Here is a 17,182-nt window from a genome sequence, read left to right as displayed (position 1 = left end):
TCCCACTTCCAGGGAGTGTTCCCTAGAAACAGTCTAATTCTGTGTAATTCAATCCCTTTTACGCATTCATTCATTAAGAATTCTTCTAAGGAGAAGTTAAAGGTTTACAATAGTTAGTTTCAACAGTTTTAATCTTAAAAGTTTTTGTTAAGGCAGTCTCTCAGGAATCATGGTTAATTGATGCTTTTACCCAGGTATAAGGAGTCCACCCTTTCTCAGCCATTCTTACTGTTGTCTCAGTAGTCAGGAGCACTTGGAACAGTCTGTCCCACTCAGGTTGCAGCTTCGAATCTCTCCATGCTCTTATCAGAACCCAATCTCCTGCTCGGAATGGATGGATCAGGACTTCCAAGGGTGGGGTCTGAGCTAACAATCCTGAGAGATGACAGAGGACAACAGCACATGTAAATAGTTCTTAAGAAAAGCATCTTTTGTTTTGAATTGAGGTAATTCATTCCCTGTTTCCAGGTACGCCATCCAAAGAAGATTTCATACGGTGAAACTCCCACATCTTTTCTCAGTGCACTTTGAATTCGGAGAAGTGCCAAAGGTCAGCACTTTCTTCAGGGGAGCCTTAGTCAATTGCTTCTTTACTGTCTGACCCGCTCCACCCTTCCAGAAGAAGGATGCCAAGGAGTGCGACATTTCCACTTAATTCCTAGAGTCCCCATTAGCCCTTGCAATATTTGTGAAGTAAAGTGACTTCCTTGGTCAGAATCAATATTTTCAACAATTCCATACCTGGGAATTATTTGTTCTAGAATTACTTCAGCTACTGTGTTTGCAGTAGCAGATACTGAAGGGAAAGCATCAACCCTGATAAATGACTGACCAAGACAAAAAAGTATTTAAGTCTACCTACTCTAAGGAGTTCTGTACAATCTAGGGTCCTTTCTAGGTTCTTTCTAGGGTCCGCAACTGAAGACTTCATTTCTTAAAAAACAAAAACAAAAAAATTAAATATCCTAACGTCTCCGCTGGTAAGGGGGGTGGGGTGGGGTAGGGGGGATGGGAGGCATTAACATAACCAATTTGTCCTTATCCCACTGGAACATCCCTAAGAGGATACACAGTTAGTGTTAGCACATTTAGTATCAGGGAGGGCAAAATTCTCAATATCTTTTCTGCATTGTTCTAATTCTTAGCAGAGCCTCGAGTGCGCTCCTTCTCCAGGTACAGTGTCAACTGCAGTCCCCGTCTCCCTTGATGGAGCAGCTACTGCTGCCTCCGGTGCGATATTAGGATTAGAGGGAGCATAGCTTGATTCCTCTTCTGAAAAAGGAGTCTTATTGTTTACATATAAACTTAAAGCTGGAATTTCCATCAGACCCGCATTGTGGCCAAAATAGTGAAGTTCCTTTTAATGGCTTTTCAGGCCAGACAATTGGACAATATCTAACCATTGCTTTTTTTTTTTTTTTCCTTTTTCCCTAGTTTTTGGGTTGTTTTTCCAATTCCTTTTCTTCTTCCCCAAAGGACTGCCTTTACACACAATTCCAGGGACTTCAACTTCTGAAGATCTCCAAGGATGGAGACTCCACAACCTCTCTGGGCAACCAGTTCCAGCAAATACAACCTGTTCCAGCAGCAGAGCGTACAGGAGCAGCGCCAGGTGAGGCTCAGGGACCAAGACAGGGACAGCAGCATGACGGGACGGCACGGAGAGCACCAGGATGGGAACGGTGCTGGAGCAAGCTGGCCAGCTGGCCCTGAACACCTCCAGCCCGGACACAGTTATTACCAAACCTGGGGTTTCTCCATGAAGAGCCGACCCCCAGGACAGCCAAAGCCCACAGGGCCCTGGCATTTCTGTGCCCAGAGGCACAAAGAGCAGCGTGGCCTAATTCAACCTGGCTGTCCGCAACCAGGAGCTGCCTCCATCGTCCCTCCATGCGGACAGGCTGCCAGTGCGGTCGTGCCCAGAGAGCGTGCGCCTCTCGGCGCACGGCAGATGACAGATATGCAATGCCTTTATCATTGTAATACCAACAATACCGCCCTGTGGGGGAGGCCAGCAAAGCCCCTCTCACTGCAGCAGCAGCACCAAAGGAAGAACGAAAAGAAGTGGCTTCTCCTTTGGCTGGAGGCCCTGCGTGCGAAGTCAGCAAAGACCCTCTCACTCCAGGAGCAAGGGCACAAGAAGGAGAAGCGGCTTCTCCCTGGGCTGGACAACCTGTGGAGGAAGCCAGTGAAGCCCCTCTTGGTCCAGCAGCAGCACCAGACGAAGAAGAAGTGGCTTCTCCTTTGAGTGCAGAGCCTCTCAGGGAGGACAGCACCGATCTTCTCAGCCCCGCAGCAGCTGAGGAAACAGGAGCAGTGGCTTCTCCCTTGGTTCCTGGGCGCCAGGTAAGCACAGCGTGCGTGGTGGGCACGAGGCCCTCAGGGAGCTTTGCAGCACCCACAGAAGCATCACAGGGAGGCACAGGACAGCGTCCCAGTGTGAGAAAAATCTCAATATTTTTTTAGTCAGGGTCTTCTGTAAAGCTATTTTATTCACAATTGCAATGGCGGGCCTCCTGCGAGCAGGAACGCGCACTGAAAGTATACCATAACCTTATATTCCCTATTACCCGACACCTGACTTCTCCCCTGTTTCCTCATGGGCTGAGTACTACGGGTTTACAACTACTTACGCCTTTCTATACCATATATGTACAATTTTATTTGACCAACCTTTCATTTCTCCTTTTCCTTTCCTTCATCTCTCGTGACTAGAGGGCCCGTGATTTATTTTTTTTTCTACCAATTTTGCGCAGCTCATCCTGTTTGTCTTAGCTACCCTCCTTATTTTGGGACAGCGGGACCTTCCCTTTATCTGCCTAATGTACTTCCCACTGCTTTGCTACTGCCATGCCTGCACAATCTCTTTGGAATATGCAAGGTTAGTGGAATTTTCCACTGCAAAAACACAACTGCCACTGCAAAAACACAACTTTGTTTCTCACAATGCCCCCCTCTTCTTTTCTTACTCCTCTTGCTGTTTCTGCACTTCTTCACATCCCCCACTCTTCTCTTTTTCCAACATTACGGCCCAATATTTTTCTTCCGATGTCACGGGGGATGACATTCGCAGTGCCATTATCTTTAGAATTCCAACAAATAGCTGTTTGAGCCAATTCCATTCAGGTAACCGCAAAAGTCACTTCCTCCCAAATGTTTCTAAATCCCCAGGAAGTGTCATCTTGAGCCGCTCTGTGTAGGATTTGTTTCTTTCCCAAATATTTTTGAGATCAGTCAAATTCGCCCCTTTTGATCTACAGACATACAACAACTAGCATTAATTACAATACACGCTCTCCTGTGAGGCTAAAAATAAATCAAATACCATTTGGTTCTGGAGTACTATTTTTGGCAAGCTTGTTACCTCCTCTTGTAGTGCCTGCACTGCATGCAGAGTGTTATTTTCTAGTTGCACAATGAGTGAAATTCCCTGTTTCCGTTTACTAGAGGATTATCTGGAGTCCTCTTAATTCTGTGTGCGGTCTCAAGGGGGCTTTGGCATTGTGGGTCTTCAATAATAGGAACATTTGGAATTATTGCCCCCAGGCTGCAAGCTTCCTTCCAGCCAAGGGGCAACACCTTCCTGGATGTATTGCCGCATAGCCAGTACCACCCCTTGCCATTCGGGACAGGCCATCCGGTTACAGGATTCTCATGTTGTATCTGCTGTACAAAAACTTCTAAACTGTTACTTAGATAACGCTCCTGCCTTCCTCTTTGTCACACTCAAAATGGTTAAGAACAAAATAGGATTACAAGATACGCCACCGGGCCCACGTAGTGGCCACCACCAATCGACACTTGGATAAAACAGCACTTCCTTTTCGATCTGTCATGCGCTTCGTTCATCTCCGGCCGTTCCCCTCACGGAGAATAACGAACCACGGATCGGAACTCCGCGCTCGCTTCGCAGCGATGCTGCGTCTCACTCCCACAGCACAATCACGCAATCACGCAGAGAGGCTCCTTAAACTTCTCATTCATGCTACAAGGATATATCACTTAGAACAATAACCAGACTATTTTGTTTTGTCTCTGGCAGAGTTGCTCGAGGAGTCACTCACTTCACAACAATACTTTGGCTCAAACACATACACATATACTTCTTTGCTGGTGCAGCTACTGCTGCCTCCGGTGCAATATTAGGATTAGAGGGAGCATAACTTGATTCCTCCTCCGAAAAAGAAGTCTTATTGTTTACATATAAACTTAAAGCCAGAATTTTCATCAGACCCGCATTGTGGCCAAAATAGTGAAGTTCCTTTTAATGGCTTTTCAGGCCAGACAATTGGACAATACCTAACCATTGCTGTTTTTTTTTTTTTTTTTTTTCGCTAGTTTTTGGGTTGTTTTTCCAATTCCTTTTCTTTCTCCCCAAAGGACTGCCTTTACGCACAATTCCGAGGATTCTGCTTCTGAAGATCTCCAAGGATGGAGACTCCACAACCTCTCTGGGCAACCTGTTCCAGCAAAGACACCGTTGTGTTACCAACACTGTTTCAGCCACAACTCTGAAGCATAGGACCTGCTTCAGCAGCCAGAGAAGCTGCGGGCTAAACACCAGCATGGCACAGCTGTGGCTCTGCCGCTGAAAGCTTCTCCACGGCTTGTTCTGAAAGCAACGAGCAGGGAATCTTCCCGCGGCTGCCCAGGGCTTTCCTCTCGCAGCCCCGCCAGAGCCCGCCTCAAGCAACCTCTCCGCCAGCTCCACCGGCTCCGCTACCTGGTGCCCGCCTTCTCTGGGAGTCCTTCACAGTGCCTAGAGCCACAGGGCTCTGGCTGCCCGGACACGGGAGGATTCCCTGCTAATGCTCCTGCTCAAACTGCACTGCCAGGGCTGCCTGATGGGTGTCCAAGCTCGAGCGCGGTCTCTGCTGATGTGTGGGGAGTCAGGCAAAGAGCCAGGAAGCTTACCCAGATGACCGAGCAGAGCATCTCCCGGCAGAGCAGGTAACGCGCAGTTGATGGGAGCAGTTAGGGAGCTAAGCTGACTCCCCTGAGAAATCCTGACCTGGGGCTGAGCCGGGGGCACTGGCTGGAAGGAGCCTGAGGTGCCTGCCAATCCAGACCTTGCTGGGGCCATGTGAGACGGTGTCCCTGGGGTGTCCGCCGACCACCGGGGCTTTGTGATGCGTGGGCGGTGGCGTACCCAAAGGCCATTGTGACACGGAGGGGTACCCATGGCAACGGTGTCCCTTATAAGGCCCGAGCCCCGGGCTGCCCACTCACTCTCAGGAGAGCAGCTCTGCCAGGAGGCAGCAGCTCCCCTGGGTGCCCGTTGGAGTTCTCGGTCAGAGGACCTGGAGCGTACCATGGAGCAGCAGAATAAGGATCACTCCCAGCCCGCTGAAGGGCAGCAGAGCGTACAGGAGCAGCGCCAGGTGAGGCTCAGGGACCAAGACAGGGACAGCAGCGTGACGGGACGGCACGGAGAGCACCAGGATGGGAACGGTGCTGGAGCAAGCTGGCCAGCTGGCCCTGAACACCTCCAGCCCGGACACAGTTATTCCCAAACCTGGGGTTTCTCCATGAAGAGCCGACCCCCAGGACAGCCAAAGCCCATGTGGCCCTGGCATTTCTGTGCCCAGAGGCACAAAGAGCAGCGTGGCCTAATTCAACCTGGCTGTCCGCAACCAGGAGCTGCCTCCATCGTCCCTCCATGCGGACAGGCTGCCAGTGCGGTCGTGCCCAGAGAGCGTGCGTCACACTGGCAGCTGCCACACGGAGTCGGGAGCCCCAGGAGGGTTCGGAAGAACATCTTTGGCAGCCCTGGCAGCCTCCGACGAGCAGGCAGCAATTCAGGCGGAGACAGGCAGGGCATTACCCTGGCAAGCCGAGCCCCGCTGTGCGTGGTCCCCTGCCAGGGCATGAATGGGGCCACTGCAGGGCAGCTCACAGGAGCACCATTAGGGGGCCGTGGAGGGGAATGGCAGAAATGACCAAAGTAACCCGGCCTTTCTCCTCAGTTTCTCTTGCAGATGGAGAAGCTGCAAGTCACGAAGACACTGCCACACAGTGGGGTGCGGCAGGAAGAGAGAATCCGTCTGCCAGCCGTGCCGCCTTTCCCAAGGCAGGCAGCGACTCAGGCAGCAGCAGCCAAGCAAGTGCCTGCAGCACAGACATCGTCATCTGAAAGGGTCACTTGCAAGCTGCCCCCTCTACAAGCAACAGCCTCTGCATCTTCAGCTGCAGGAAGGGCAAAGGCGTTGGGCACAGAGGCCCACAGCCACCAAGAGCTTCTGCCACCTCTTCCGTGCATCTCTGGTGACAGGGACAAGGCAGTGAGGGCAGAGAGCCGGGAACGTGGCCCACACAGCCCTGTGGCCCCTGACGAGGACATGGAGTACACAGTACGGTCCTTCGTCTCCACAGTCATAAGAAACGCTCTAGCCTGCAACGAGGGAGCCAACAGCAAGGCAAGGCTTTCTCCCTCAGGCAGACGTCCCGGGACCAAAGGCTACAGAACACCATCTCTCACCACAGCAGTGCCCCAAAATGGGAAGAAGAAGAGTCAGCACTCGCCCAAAAGCAGCCCTGCAGCCCCTGCCGAAGAAATGGAAGACCCAGTAAAGGTCTTTGTCTCCACTGCCATTAGCAACGCCGTAGCCCGGAACCAGGGAGCCATGAGCGAGGCAAGGCTTTCTCCTTTGGACAGACGTCCCAGGAGCGAAGGCCGCATAACACCACCACTCCTCACAGCAGTGCCGCAGAATTGGAAGAAGAGTCAGCACCGTGCCAAAAACAGCCCTGCAGCCTCTGCCGAGGACATGGAACACCCAGTAAAGGCCTTCGTCTCCAGTGTCATTAGCAAGGCTATAGCCTGCAACGAGGGAGCCATGAGGGAGGCAGAGCTTCCTCCCTTGTGCAGAGGTCCCAGGAGCAAAGGCCACAGAACACCACCTCTCCTAACAGCAGTGCCCCAGGATTTGAAGGAGAGTCGGCAGGCTGCCCCACACTGCCCCACAGACTCTTTCACGGCACTGCGGGACACAGCACAGTCCCTTGTGTCTGAAGTCCTGGCAAAGACAATGGCTGAAAGCTGGGAACACGGCCAACGGCCTGCAGAACTGGAGGACCTGGCACACACGGGGTGCACAGCGACATCAACAAGAGCAGTCCAGGTCCAGACAGACATGGACAGCAGGTGGACCACTGCTCTGCCAGGTCGCCATCACCAGGCACGTTCAGGAAAAGCGGCTGCTGGCAGAGCCCCTGCACCAGCAAGCCCAGACAGGGCTGGGAAGCAAGGGCAGCAGGGACAGATACACATCAAACCCAGGCAGGGGAGCGGCAAGGATGAGAAAAGCCAGGGCCGGGGCAGGAAGGAAAGTGGTCCTGTGGGTTCGGATGAAGAGGAAGAGATTGTCATCTTCAACTCCTGGATCAACCCCAGGTTCCCCAGCCTCTTCCAGGACCCACAGGCCTTTCCCCAGGAAGAGAGCAGCTCAGCCAGGAGCGCGGACAGGGAGGCTGCAGCAGAAGCAGCAGAACCCCCAACAAGTGCCTCACTTGGCTCATTGGACACTGAAACATCGCCTGCTTGCCTGGAAGAGAGGCACGGCACGCCTCTCACCGCAACACAACCGTCAGAGAGCAGGCCAGCAAGTTGTCCATCAGCCCCTGCTTTTGAAGACAAGGGCTACAGAGCGCCTCCCCAGACACGTGGGGAAGAGATTGTCATCTTCAACTCCTGGATCAACCCCAGGTTCCCCAGCCTCTTCCAGGACCCACAGGCCTTTCCCCAGGAAGAGGGCAGCTCAGCCAGCAGCGTGGACAGGGAGGCTGCAGCAGAAGCAGCAGAACCCCCAACAAGCGCCTCTCTTGGCTCACTGGAACCCACGGACACTGCGCCATCAGCTGCTCCCCTGGCAGAAGGTCCAGGGGAAGAGAGGCACAGCACGCCTCTCGGTACTGCAACAGTACCGGCGGAGAGCAGGCCGGCAAGTCCTCCATCAGCCCCTGCTTTTGAAGACGAGGGGAACAGAGCGCCTCCCCTGACATGCCGGGTTCCAGAGTCAAAGCCATCAGCCTGTCCCACTCCCATCGAGCACAGCACTGCAGTGATGGTTGAGAGCCAGGGACGTGCCCAACACGCCTCCAGTGCCTGTGATGAAGATCTGTATGAAACAGCCCGGATCATCGTGTCTGCAGTCCTACGCCATGCTGTAGCCATGAGCCAGGGAGCCACGAGCAAGGCACCAACTGCTCCCTCGGCCACAGGACCCAGCGTGCCTCCTCCCACAGCAGAGCCTGTAGACTGTACATCCTCGGCCTCTGCCTTGGCTGGAGGTGCTGTAGGGGAAGCCACGGAAGCCCCTCTCACTGCAGCAGCGGCGCCACAAGAAGAAGTGGCTTCTCCTGTGACTGCAGATCTTCTCAGGGAGGACATCACAGATCTCAGTCCAGCAGCAGCTGATGAAGCAGGAGCAGCAGCTACTCCCTTGGCTATGGTTCCGGGGCACCAGGTAAGCACAGCACGAGTGGTGGGCACCGGGCACCGAGGGCAGCCAGAGGCAGAAGTAGCACGTGGGGTGTGCGTGCTGGGGAGCTGTCTGCTGCTCTCCATTTCCAGACGCCCCAGGCACAAGGGCTGACATCCCTCTCATCACCTGCTTGTGCTCTTGCTCTCCCCATGCAGGTTGCCGCCGAGCAGGGAGGCCAAGCGCAGTCCTCCTCCTGCACCAAAGACATGCCAGCGGATGAGCCAGCAATGTCCCAGGCACAAGCACCGTCCCAGGGTCTGTTGGCCGGGCCTGTTCAGCGCAGCGAGCAGCACCAAGGACTAGGTAGGTTGGCAGCACCACGCGCCGGGGGGCTGGCTGGTCCTGGGCCACCCCTCCCTGGGAAAGGCCTTGAAGGGGGGGAAAGGCTTGCCCAGCCCCCGCTCAGGCCCTAACCTACACCTCTCTGTCCCCCACAGGCATCCTTGACCTCGCACAAGCCCCAGCGTGCCAGCCACGGCCCTCCCGCCTCAGGAGGGCACTTCGGGCTCTGCGCAGGGCTTTCTGCTGCAGCTGCATCGCAGGACAGCGAGAGTAGCGGCGCCCGGCTGCCAGCACCAGGACGGCGCTCGGAGGTGGCAGCTGGCCCTCAGGAAGCTTTGCAGTGCCCACAGAAGCATCACTGGGAGGCACAGGACAGCGCCCCAGGAAGTCAGATGCCCCACCACATCCTGCCCCCAGCCTCAGCTCAGCTGCGGCTGCTTTCTGCTGTGAATAAAAGCTCAGGCAGACTTTTGCCTCCAATGCTCCTCTCTGTGCCGTTGATCTCAGGAGAAAGAGTGATGCAGGCCATGCCAACCTGGCACCCTGGGCCTCTCACAGTCATAGAAGTATAGGATCATGGAATCGCTTAGGTTGGAAAACACCTCGAAGACCATCACAATCCAACCGTTATCCTAGCACCGCCGAGTCTACCACTGAACCATGTCCCTAGGCACCAGATTCACATGGCTTTCGAATACCTCCAGGGATGGTGACTCATTTACTTCCCTGGGCAGCCTGTTCCAATTCTTCACAACCCTTCAATTCAAGACATTTTTCCTAGTATCCACCTAAACCTCCCCCGGTGCCACTTTTTCCTCTTCTCCTATTGCCTGTTGCTTGGGAGAAGAGACTGACCCACATGGCACTACAACCTTCTCTGAGGTCCTTGTACAGAGCGATAAGGTCCCCCCCGAGCCTCCTTTTCTCTAGGCTACGTAACCCCAGCTCCCTCAACACTCCTCACACGACTTGCTCCCTGGACCCTTCACCGGCTTCCTTGCCCTTGTTTGGACACTCTCCAGCACCTCCCCGTCCTTCTTGCAGCTAGGGGCCCAAAACTGAACACGGTATTCATGGTGCGGCCTCACCAGAGCTGAGTACAGGGGGAGAATCACTTCCCTTGTCCTACTGTGGCCTCCCTGGCCACACTATTTCTGGTACAAGCCAGGACGTACCAGATCCTGGTACGGCCTTCTTTGCCACCTCAGCACACCGCTGCCTCATACTCATCTGGCTATCGACGAATAGCCCCACAGTCCTTTCCGACAGGCAGCTTTGCAGCCACTCTTCCCTCAGCCTGTGGCACTGCATGGGCTTGTTGTGCCCTGGGGGAAAAAATCTTAATATTTTTTTCAGACAGTGTCTTCTGTGAAGCTATACAATACACAATTGCAACAGCAGGACTATGGTGAGCAGGAGCGCCCAGCAAAAGTATATCATAACCTTATATTCCCTAGTACCTGATGCTTGATTCCTCCCCTGTTTCCTCATTGACTGAGCACTACAGCTTCACAAACTACGCGATGCTTACTACTATACCATATATGTACAATTTTATTTGACCAACCTTTAATTTCTCCTGTTCCTTTTTTTTTTTTTTTTCTTCATCTCTCATGACTAGAGGGCCTGTGATTTTTGTTTTTACTCATTTTCAACTGCTTGTCTTGTTTATCTTAGTTATCCTTATTTTGGGACAGCGGGACCCTCCCCTTATCTGCTTAACGTACAACCCACTGCTACGCCGTGCTGTAGCCATAAGCCTGGGAGCCAAGAGCAAAGCACAAACTGCTCCCTCGGCCACAGGGCACAGGGTGATTCCTCTAACAGCAGAGCCTGTATAATGTGAATCTTCAGCATCTGCTTTAGCTGGAGGTCCTGTGGGGGAGACCAACAAAGGCCCTCTCACAGCAGAAGCAGCACCAGGAGAAGGAGACGTGGATTCTCCCTGAGCTGCTGACCCTGTGGGAGAAGCCAGTGAAGCCGCTCTTGCTCAAGCAGCAGCACCAGAGGAAGAAGAAGTGGCTTCTCCCTGGGCTGGAGGCCCTGTTTGGGAAGCCAGCGAAGCCACTCTCGCTGCAAGGTTTCCTTCAGTACGAAGTAAAAGAAAGGCCACTTGGGTCTAGAAGCCGCCCGCCATCACTGACAGCCAGGCTGGGGACAGCCCAAGGCCTCAGCCAGCTTGTGGCTCGGGGGGAAAACAGAACTTCAAAATGGCCGCCAGTGCTGACAGGGACTGTATCGGGAGCCGCCCTGTCAGGAAGAGGCATTTCTCTCTCTGTTCACTGAGGCAGCATCTCTCTTGTAGGGCCACCAGTGAGCAGGTGAAAGAAGAAAGAAGCAATGTACTGTCTACAGCAGAGCCTGTAGACTGTACACCGTCAGCCTCTGCCTTGGCTGCAGGCCCTGTGGGGGAGACCAATGAAGCCCCTCTCAGTGCAGAAGCAGCACCACGAGAAGGAGAAGCGGCTTCTCCCTGGGCTGGACAACCTGTGGAGGAAGCCAGTGAAGCCCCTCTTGGTCCAGCAGCAGCACCATTAAATACCATTTAGTTCTGGAGTACTATTTTTGGCAAGCTTGTTACCTCCTCTTGTAGTGCCTGCACTGCATGCAGAGTGTTATTTTCTAGTTGCACAATGAGTGAAATTCCCTGTTTCCGTTTACTAGAGGATTATCTGGAGTCCTCTTAATTCTGCGTGCGGTCTCAAGGGGGCTTTGGCATTGTGGGTCTTCAATAATAGGAACATTTGGAATTATTGCCCCCAGGCTGCAAGTTCCCTTCCAGCCAAGGGGCAACACCTTCCTGGATGTATTGCCGCATAGCCAGTACCACCCCTTGCCATTCGGGACAGGCCATCCGGTTACAGGATTCTCATGTTGTATCTGCTGTACAAAAACTTCTAAACTGTTACTTAGATAACGCTCCTGCCTTCCTCTTTGTCACACTCAAAATGGTTAAGAACAAAATAGGATTACAAGATACGCCACCGGGCCCACGTAGTGGGCACCACCAATCGACACTTGGATAAAACAGCACTTCCTTTTCGATCTGTCATGCGCTTCGTTCATCTCCGGCCGTTCCCCTCACGGAGAATAACGAACCACGGATCGGAACTCCGCGCTCGCTTCGCAGCGATGCTGCGTCTCACTCCCACAGCACAATCACGCAATCACGCAGAGAGGCTCCTTAAACTTCTCATTCATGCTACAAGGATATATCACTTAGAACAATAACCAGACTATTTTGTATCGTCTCTGGCCGAGTTGCTCGAGGAGTCACTCACTTCACAACAATACTTTGGCTCAAACACATACACATATACTTCCTTGCTGGTGCAGCTACTGCTGCCTCCGGTGCAATATTAGGATTAGAGGGAGCATAACTTGATTCCTCCTCCAAAAAAGGAGTCTTATTGTTTACATATAAACTTAAAGCTGGAATTTCCATCAGACCCGCATTGTGGCCAAAATAGTGAAGTTCCTTTTAATGGCTTTTCAGGCCAGACAATTAGACAATATCTAACCATTGCTTTTTTTTTTTTTTTCTTTTTCCCTAGTTTTTGGGTTGTTTTTCCCAATTCCTTTCCTTTCTCCCCAAAGGACTGCCTTTACGCACAATTCCGAGGATTCTGCTTCTGAAGATCTCCAAGGATGGAGACTCCACAACCCCTCTGGGCAACCAGTTCCAGCAAATACAACCTGTTCCAGCAGCAGAGCGTACAGGAGCAGCGCCAGGTGAGGCTCAGGGACCGAGACAGGGACAGCAGCGTGACGGGACGGCATGGAGAGCACCAGGATGAGGAGAACGGTTCTGGAGCAAGCCGGCCAGCTGGCCCTGAGCACCTCCGGCCTGGACGCAGTTATTCCCAAACCTGGGGTTTCTCCATGAAGAGCCGACCCCCAGGACAGCCAAAGCCCACAGGGCCCTGGCATTTCTGTGCCCAGAGGCACAAAGAGCAGCGTGGCCTAATTCAACCTGGCTGTCCGCAACCAGGAGCTGCCTCCATCGTCCCTCCATGCGGACAGGCTGCCAGTGCGGTCGTGCCCAGAGAGCGTGTGTCACACTGGCAGCTGCCACACGGAGTTGGGAGCCCCAGGAAGGTTCGGAAGAACATCTTTGGCAGCCCTGGCAGCCTCCGACGAGCAGGCAGCACTTGCAGGAGGAGACAGGCAGGGCATTACCCTGGCAAGCCGAGCCCCGCTGTGCGTGGTCAGCTGCCAGGGCATGAATGGGGCCACTGCAGGGCAGCTCACAAAAGCACTTCTACAGGGACGTGGAGAGGAATGGCAGAAATGACCAAAGTAACTTGGCCTTTCCCCTCGATTCTCTTGCAGATGGAGAAGCTGCGAGTCACGAAGACACTGCCACACAGTGGTGTGCGGCAGGAGGAGATAATCCATCTGCCAGCCATGCCGCCTTTCCCAAGGCAGGCAGCGACTCAGGCATCAGCACCCAAGCAAGTGCCTGCAGCACAGACATCGTCATCTGAAAGGGTCACTTGCAAGCTGCCCCCTCTACAAGCAACAGCCTCTGCATCTTCAGCTGCAGGAAGGGCAAAGGCGTTGGGCACAGAGGCCCACAGCCACCAAGAGCTTCTGCCACCTCTTCCGTGCATCTCTGGTGACAGGGACAAGGCAGTGAGGGCAGTGAGGGATGTGGGCTCAGGGGCAGACGCCTGCCCCTGCAGGGGACAAGGCAAACCCAGAGCCCAAAACCAAACCCAGAGATACTGCATCCCCAACTTTCCAGTCCCTGGAAAGCAAATACCCCTAAACTGGAGCGGTGGCGGCGCGAGCGAAGCCCCTGAGGCAACCATGAGTGTCTGAAAAGTACTCATCAAGAATGCGGACATGTCAGAAGAGGTGCAGCAAGATGCTGTGGATTGTGCCACTCAGGCCTTGGAGAAGCATATCAAGAAGGACATTGCTGTGCACATCAGGAAGGAATTTGACAAGAAATACAATCCCACCCAATACTGCATTACAGGAAGAAACTGTGTCAGCTCTGTGACTCATGATACCAAGCACTTCGTCTACTTCTACCTTAGCCAAGTTGCTATTCTTTTCAAGTCTGGTTAGAACCATGGACTCCTACTGACACTTGCATCTGGTTACAGGACTTTGCTGGCTCCTATGACTGGTTACTTCAGCCTTCCTGAGGAAACAAACCTTGGTCTTCAAGGGCAATGGAAGGGATTATGCTATAGAAGAAGGTGTTACATTGTGGATATAAAAAGGAAAAATACCAAAAAAAAAGTCTTCCTTGTATTTATTTTTTTTTTGTCTTAAAGGCTTCATCTTTGCTAGTAGAGCTGTTGGAGGAGTTTGGTCTTTAAGAGTTCTCTAGCCATCTACAGTGTTGCCTCATTTCTGCTTGTGCTATGTGAGTATTGACAGTGTTTTGATCTTCCTGTTCCAAACATCTCCTATTTCTATTTTCTTGTATTGCTGGATATAATAAAAAACACGGCTATGCTGTCACAAAGCCTGAGCTGTTTCTTTTTCTGCTGATGCCTCTTGGAAATTTGATTTGGAAAATAAATGCCAAGCCCCAATTTAAAATTTTAAAATTAAAAAATTTGGATCCATACAAGTCCATGTGTCTGGATGGGATTCATCCAGAGTGCTTAGAGAGCTGGCTGACATCATCGTGGGACCTCTCTCAATTATTTTTCAATGGTCTTGGGAATCTGGAGAGGTCCCAGTAGACTGGAAGCTGGCAAATGTTGCACCAATTTTCAAGAAGGGCAAGAAAGAAGACTCTGGTAATTACAGGCCTGTCAGTCTCACGTGAGTGCCTGGTAAAATTACGGAGAAGATTATCCTTGAGGTTATTGAAGCGCACCTGGGGGACAATGCGGTCATTTGTCCCAGCCAACATGGGTTCACAAGGGTTAGGTCCTGTTTAACAAATCTGATTTCCTTTTTAACAATTTTGATTTCCACGGGCTGGCACGGCCCACCGATCCCAGGCTGCCAAGCCCAACGTGCGGCCGCCAAGCAGGCGCCAGCTGCCAGAGGCTGCCGGAAGGTTCCAGAAGCAGCGGCAGCGCCCCGGGCAGGGGCAGCCACGAGTGCAGGAGCTGCTCGTGGGATGTGGGCTCAGGGGCAGACGCCTGCCCCTGCAGGGGACAAGGCCCACCCAGAGCCTGCCCACCGGCATGGGCCTGCCCAGACATCCTGGGGGGAAGCCCTGGCCACAGCCAGTGATCCGGGGGGATGCAGAAGCCCCTCACAAATGATGATGAAAAACAGGGCCCACAAAGTGAGAGGCCATGTCACTTACAATGGAACCCTGCAGTACTTGGAGAAAAGAGGCACTGTCTCTCCAGACAGCAGGTTTCCTTCAGCACAAAGAAAAAGAAAGGCCTCTTGGGTCTAGATGCCGCCCGCCATCACTGACAGCCAGGCTGGGGACAGCCCAAGGCGTCAGCCAGCTTGTGGCACAGGGGGAAACCAGAAGTGCAAAATGGCCGCCAGGGCTGTCAGAGGATGGGTCGGGACACAGCATAGTCCCTCGTGTCTAAAGTCCTGGCGAGGACGATGGTGAAAGCTGGCAAGACGGCCAATAACGGCAGCCCTGGGGGACCTGGCACACACCGGGTGCACAGTGACACCAACAAGAGCAGCCGAGGTCCAGACAGTCATGGACAGCAGGTGGACCGCTGCTTTGCCAGGGCCCGATCCCAAGGAATGACACAGGAACAACGGCTGCCGGCAGAGCCCCTCTCCCGGCTAGCCAAGACAGGGTTGGGAAGCAAGGGCAAAAGAGACAGCTAAACATCAAACCCAGGCAGGGGACGGGAAAGGATGGGACAAGCCAAAGCTGGGGCAGGAAAGAAAGGAATCCTGTGAGATGGTATGAAGATGAAGAGATCATCATCCTCAACTTCTGGATCAACCCCAGGTTCCCCAGCCTCTTCCAGGACCCACAGGCCTTTCCCCAGGAAGAGGGCAGCTCAGCCAGCAGCGTGGACAGGGAGGCTGCAGCAGAAGCAGCAGAACCCCCAACAAGCGCCTCTCTTGGCTCACTGGAACCCACGGACACTGCGCCATCAGCTGCTCCCCTGGCAGAAGGTCCAGGGGAAGAGAGGCACAGCACGCCTCTCACTGAAACAGTACCGGCGGAGAGCAGGCCGGCAAGTCCTCCATCAGCCCCTGCTTTGGAAGACGAGGGGAACAGAGCGCCTCCCCTGACATGCCGGGTTCCAGAGTCAAAGCCATCAGCCTGTCCCACTCCCATCGAGCACAGCACTGCAGTGATGGTTGAGAGCCAGGGACGTGCCCAACACGCCTCCAGTGCCTGTGATGAAGATCTGCATGAAACAGCCCGGATCATCGTGTCTGCAGTCCTACGCCATGCTGTAGCCATGAGCCAGGGAGCCACGAGCAAGGCACCAACTGCTCCCTCGGCCACAGGACCCAGCGTGCCTCCTCCCACAGCAGAGCCTGTAGACTGTACATCCTCGGCCTCTGCCTTGGCTGGAGGTGCTGTAGGGGAAGCCACGGAAGCCCCTCTCACTGCAGCAGCGGCGCCACAAGAAGAAGTGGCTTCTCCTGTGACTGCAGATCTTCTCAGGGAGGACATCACAGATCTCAGTCCAGCAGCAGCTGATGAAGCAGGAGCAGCAGCTACTCCCTTGGCTATGGTTCTGGGGCACCAGGTAAGCACAGCACGAGTGGTGGGCACCGGGCACCGAGGGCAGCCAGAGGCAGAAGTAGCACGTGGGGTGTGCGTGCTGGGGAGCTGTCTGCTGCTCTCCATTTCCAGACGCCCCAGGCACAAGGGCTGACATCCCTCTCATCACCTGCTTGTGCTCTTGCTCTCCCCATGCAGGTTGCCGCCGAGCAGGGAGGCCAAGCGCAGTCCTCCTCCTGCACCAAAGACATGCCAGCGGATGAGCCAGCAACGTCCCAGGCACAAGCACCGTCCCAGGCACAAGCACGGTCCCAGGGTCTGTTGGCCGGGCCTGTTCAGCGCAGCGAGCAGCACCAAGGACTAGGTAGGTTGGCAGCACCACGCGCCGGGGGGCTGGCTGGTCCTGGGCCACCCCTCCCTGGGAAAGGCCTTGAACGGGGGGAAAGGCTTGCCCAGTCCCCGCTCAGGCCCTAACCTACACCTCTCTGTCCCCCACAGGCATCCTTGACCTCGCACAAGCCCCAGCGCGCCAGCCACGGCCCTCCCGCCTCAGGAGGGCACTTCGGGCTCTGCGCAGGGCTTTCTGCTGCAGCTGCATCGCAGGACAGCGAGAGTAGCGGCGCCCGGCTGCCAGCACCAGGACGGCGCTCGGAGGTGGCAGCTGGCCCTCAGGAAGCTTTGCAGTGCCCACAGAAGCATCACTGGGAGGCACAGGACAGCGCCCCAGGAATTCAGATGCCCCACCACATCCTGCCCCCAGCCTCAGCTCAGCTGCGGCTGC

The 17,182-nt window shown here is 54.2% G+C and overlaps 1 protein-coding gene across 1 annotated transcript; it reads left to right on the top strand.

The window, feature by feature from the left end:
- Window positions 1-5,312: 5,312 nt before the first annotated feature.
- Window positions 5,313-14,363, top strand: LOC310891187 (dynein light chain 1, cytoplasmic-like; the record flags this gene model as incomplete). Its single annotated transcript, XM_083819377.1, has 3 exons — window positions 5,313-5,381; window positions 8,639-8,786; window positions 13,594-14,363. The coding sequence occupies 3 exons, from the start codon at window positions 5,313-5,315 to the stop codon at window positions 13,839-13,841; spliced, it is 465 nt and encodes a 154-aa protein (XP_083675503.1). The 3' UTR covers window positions 13,842-14,363.
- Window positions 14,364-17,182: the final 2,819 nt, after the last annotated feature.

The sequence above is a fragment of the Anser anser genome, assembly GCF_964211835.1.
Source record: "Anser anser genome assembly, chromosome: 1".
Classification (NCBI taxonomy): Eukaryota; Metazoa; Chordata; class Aves; order Anseriformes; family Anatidae; genus Anser; species Anser anser.
The sequence above is the reverse complement of the archived record's forward strand: the minus strand, read 5'-3'. Positions and strand labels throughout refer to the sequence as shown.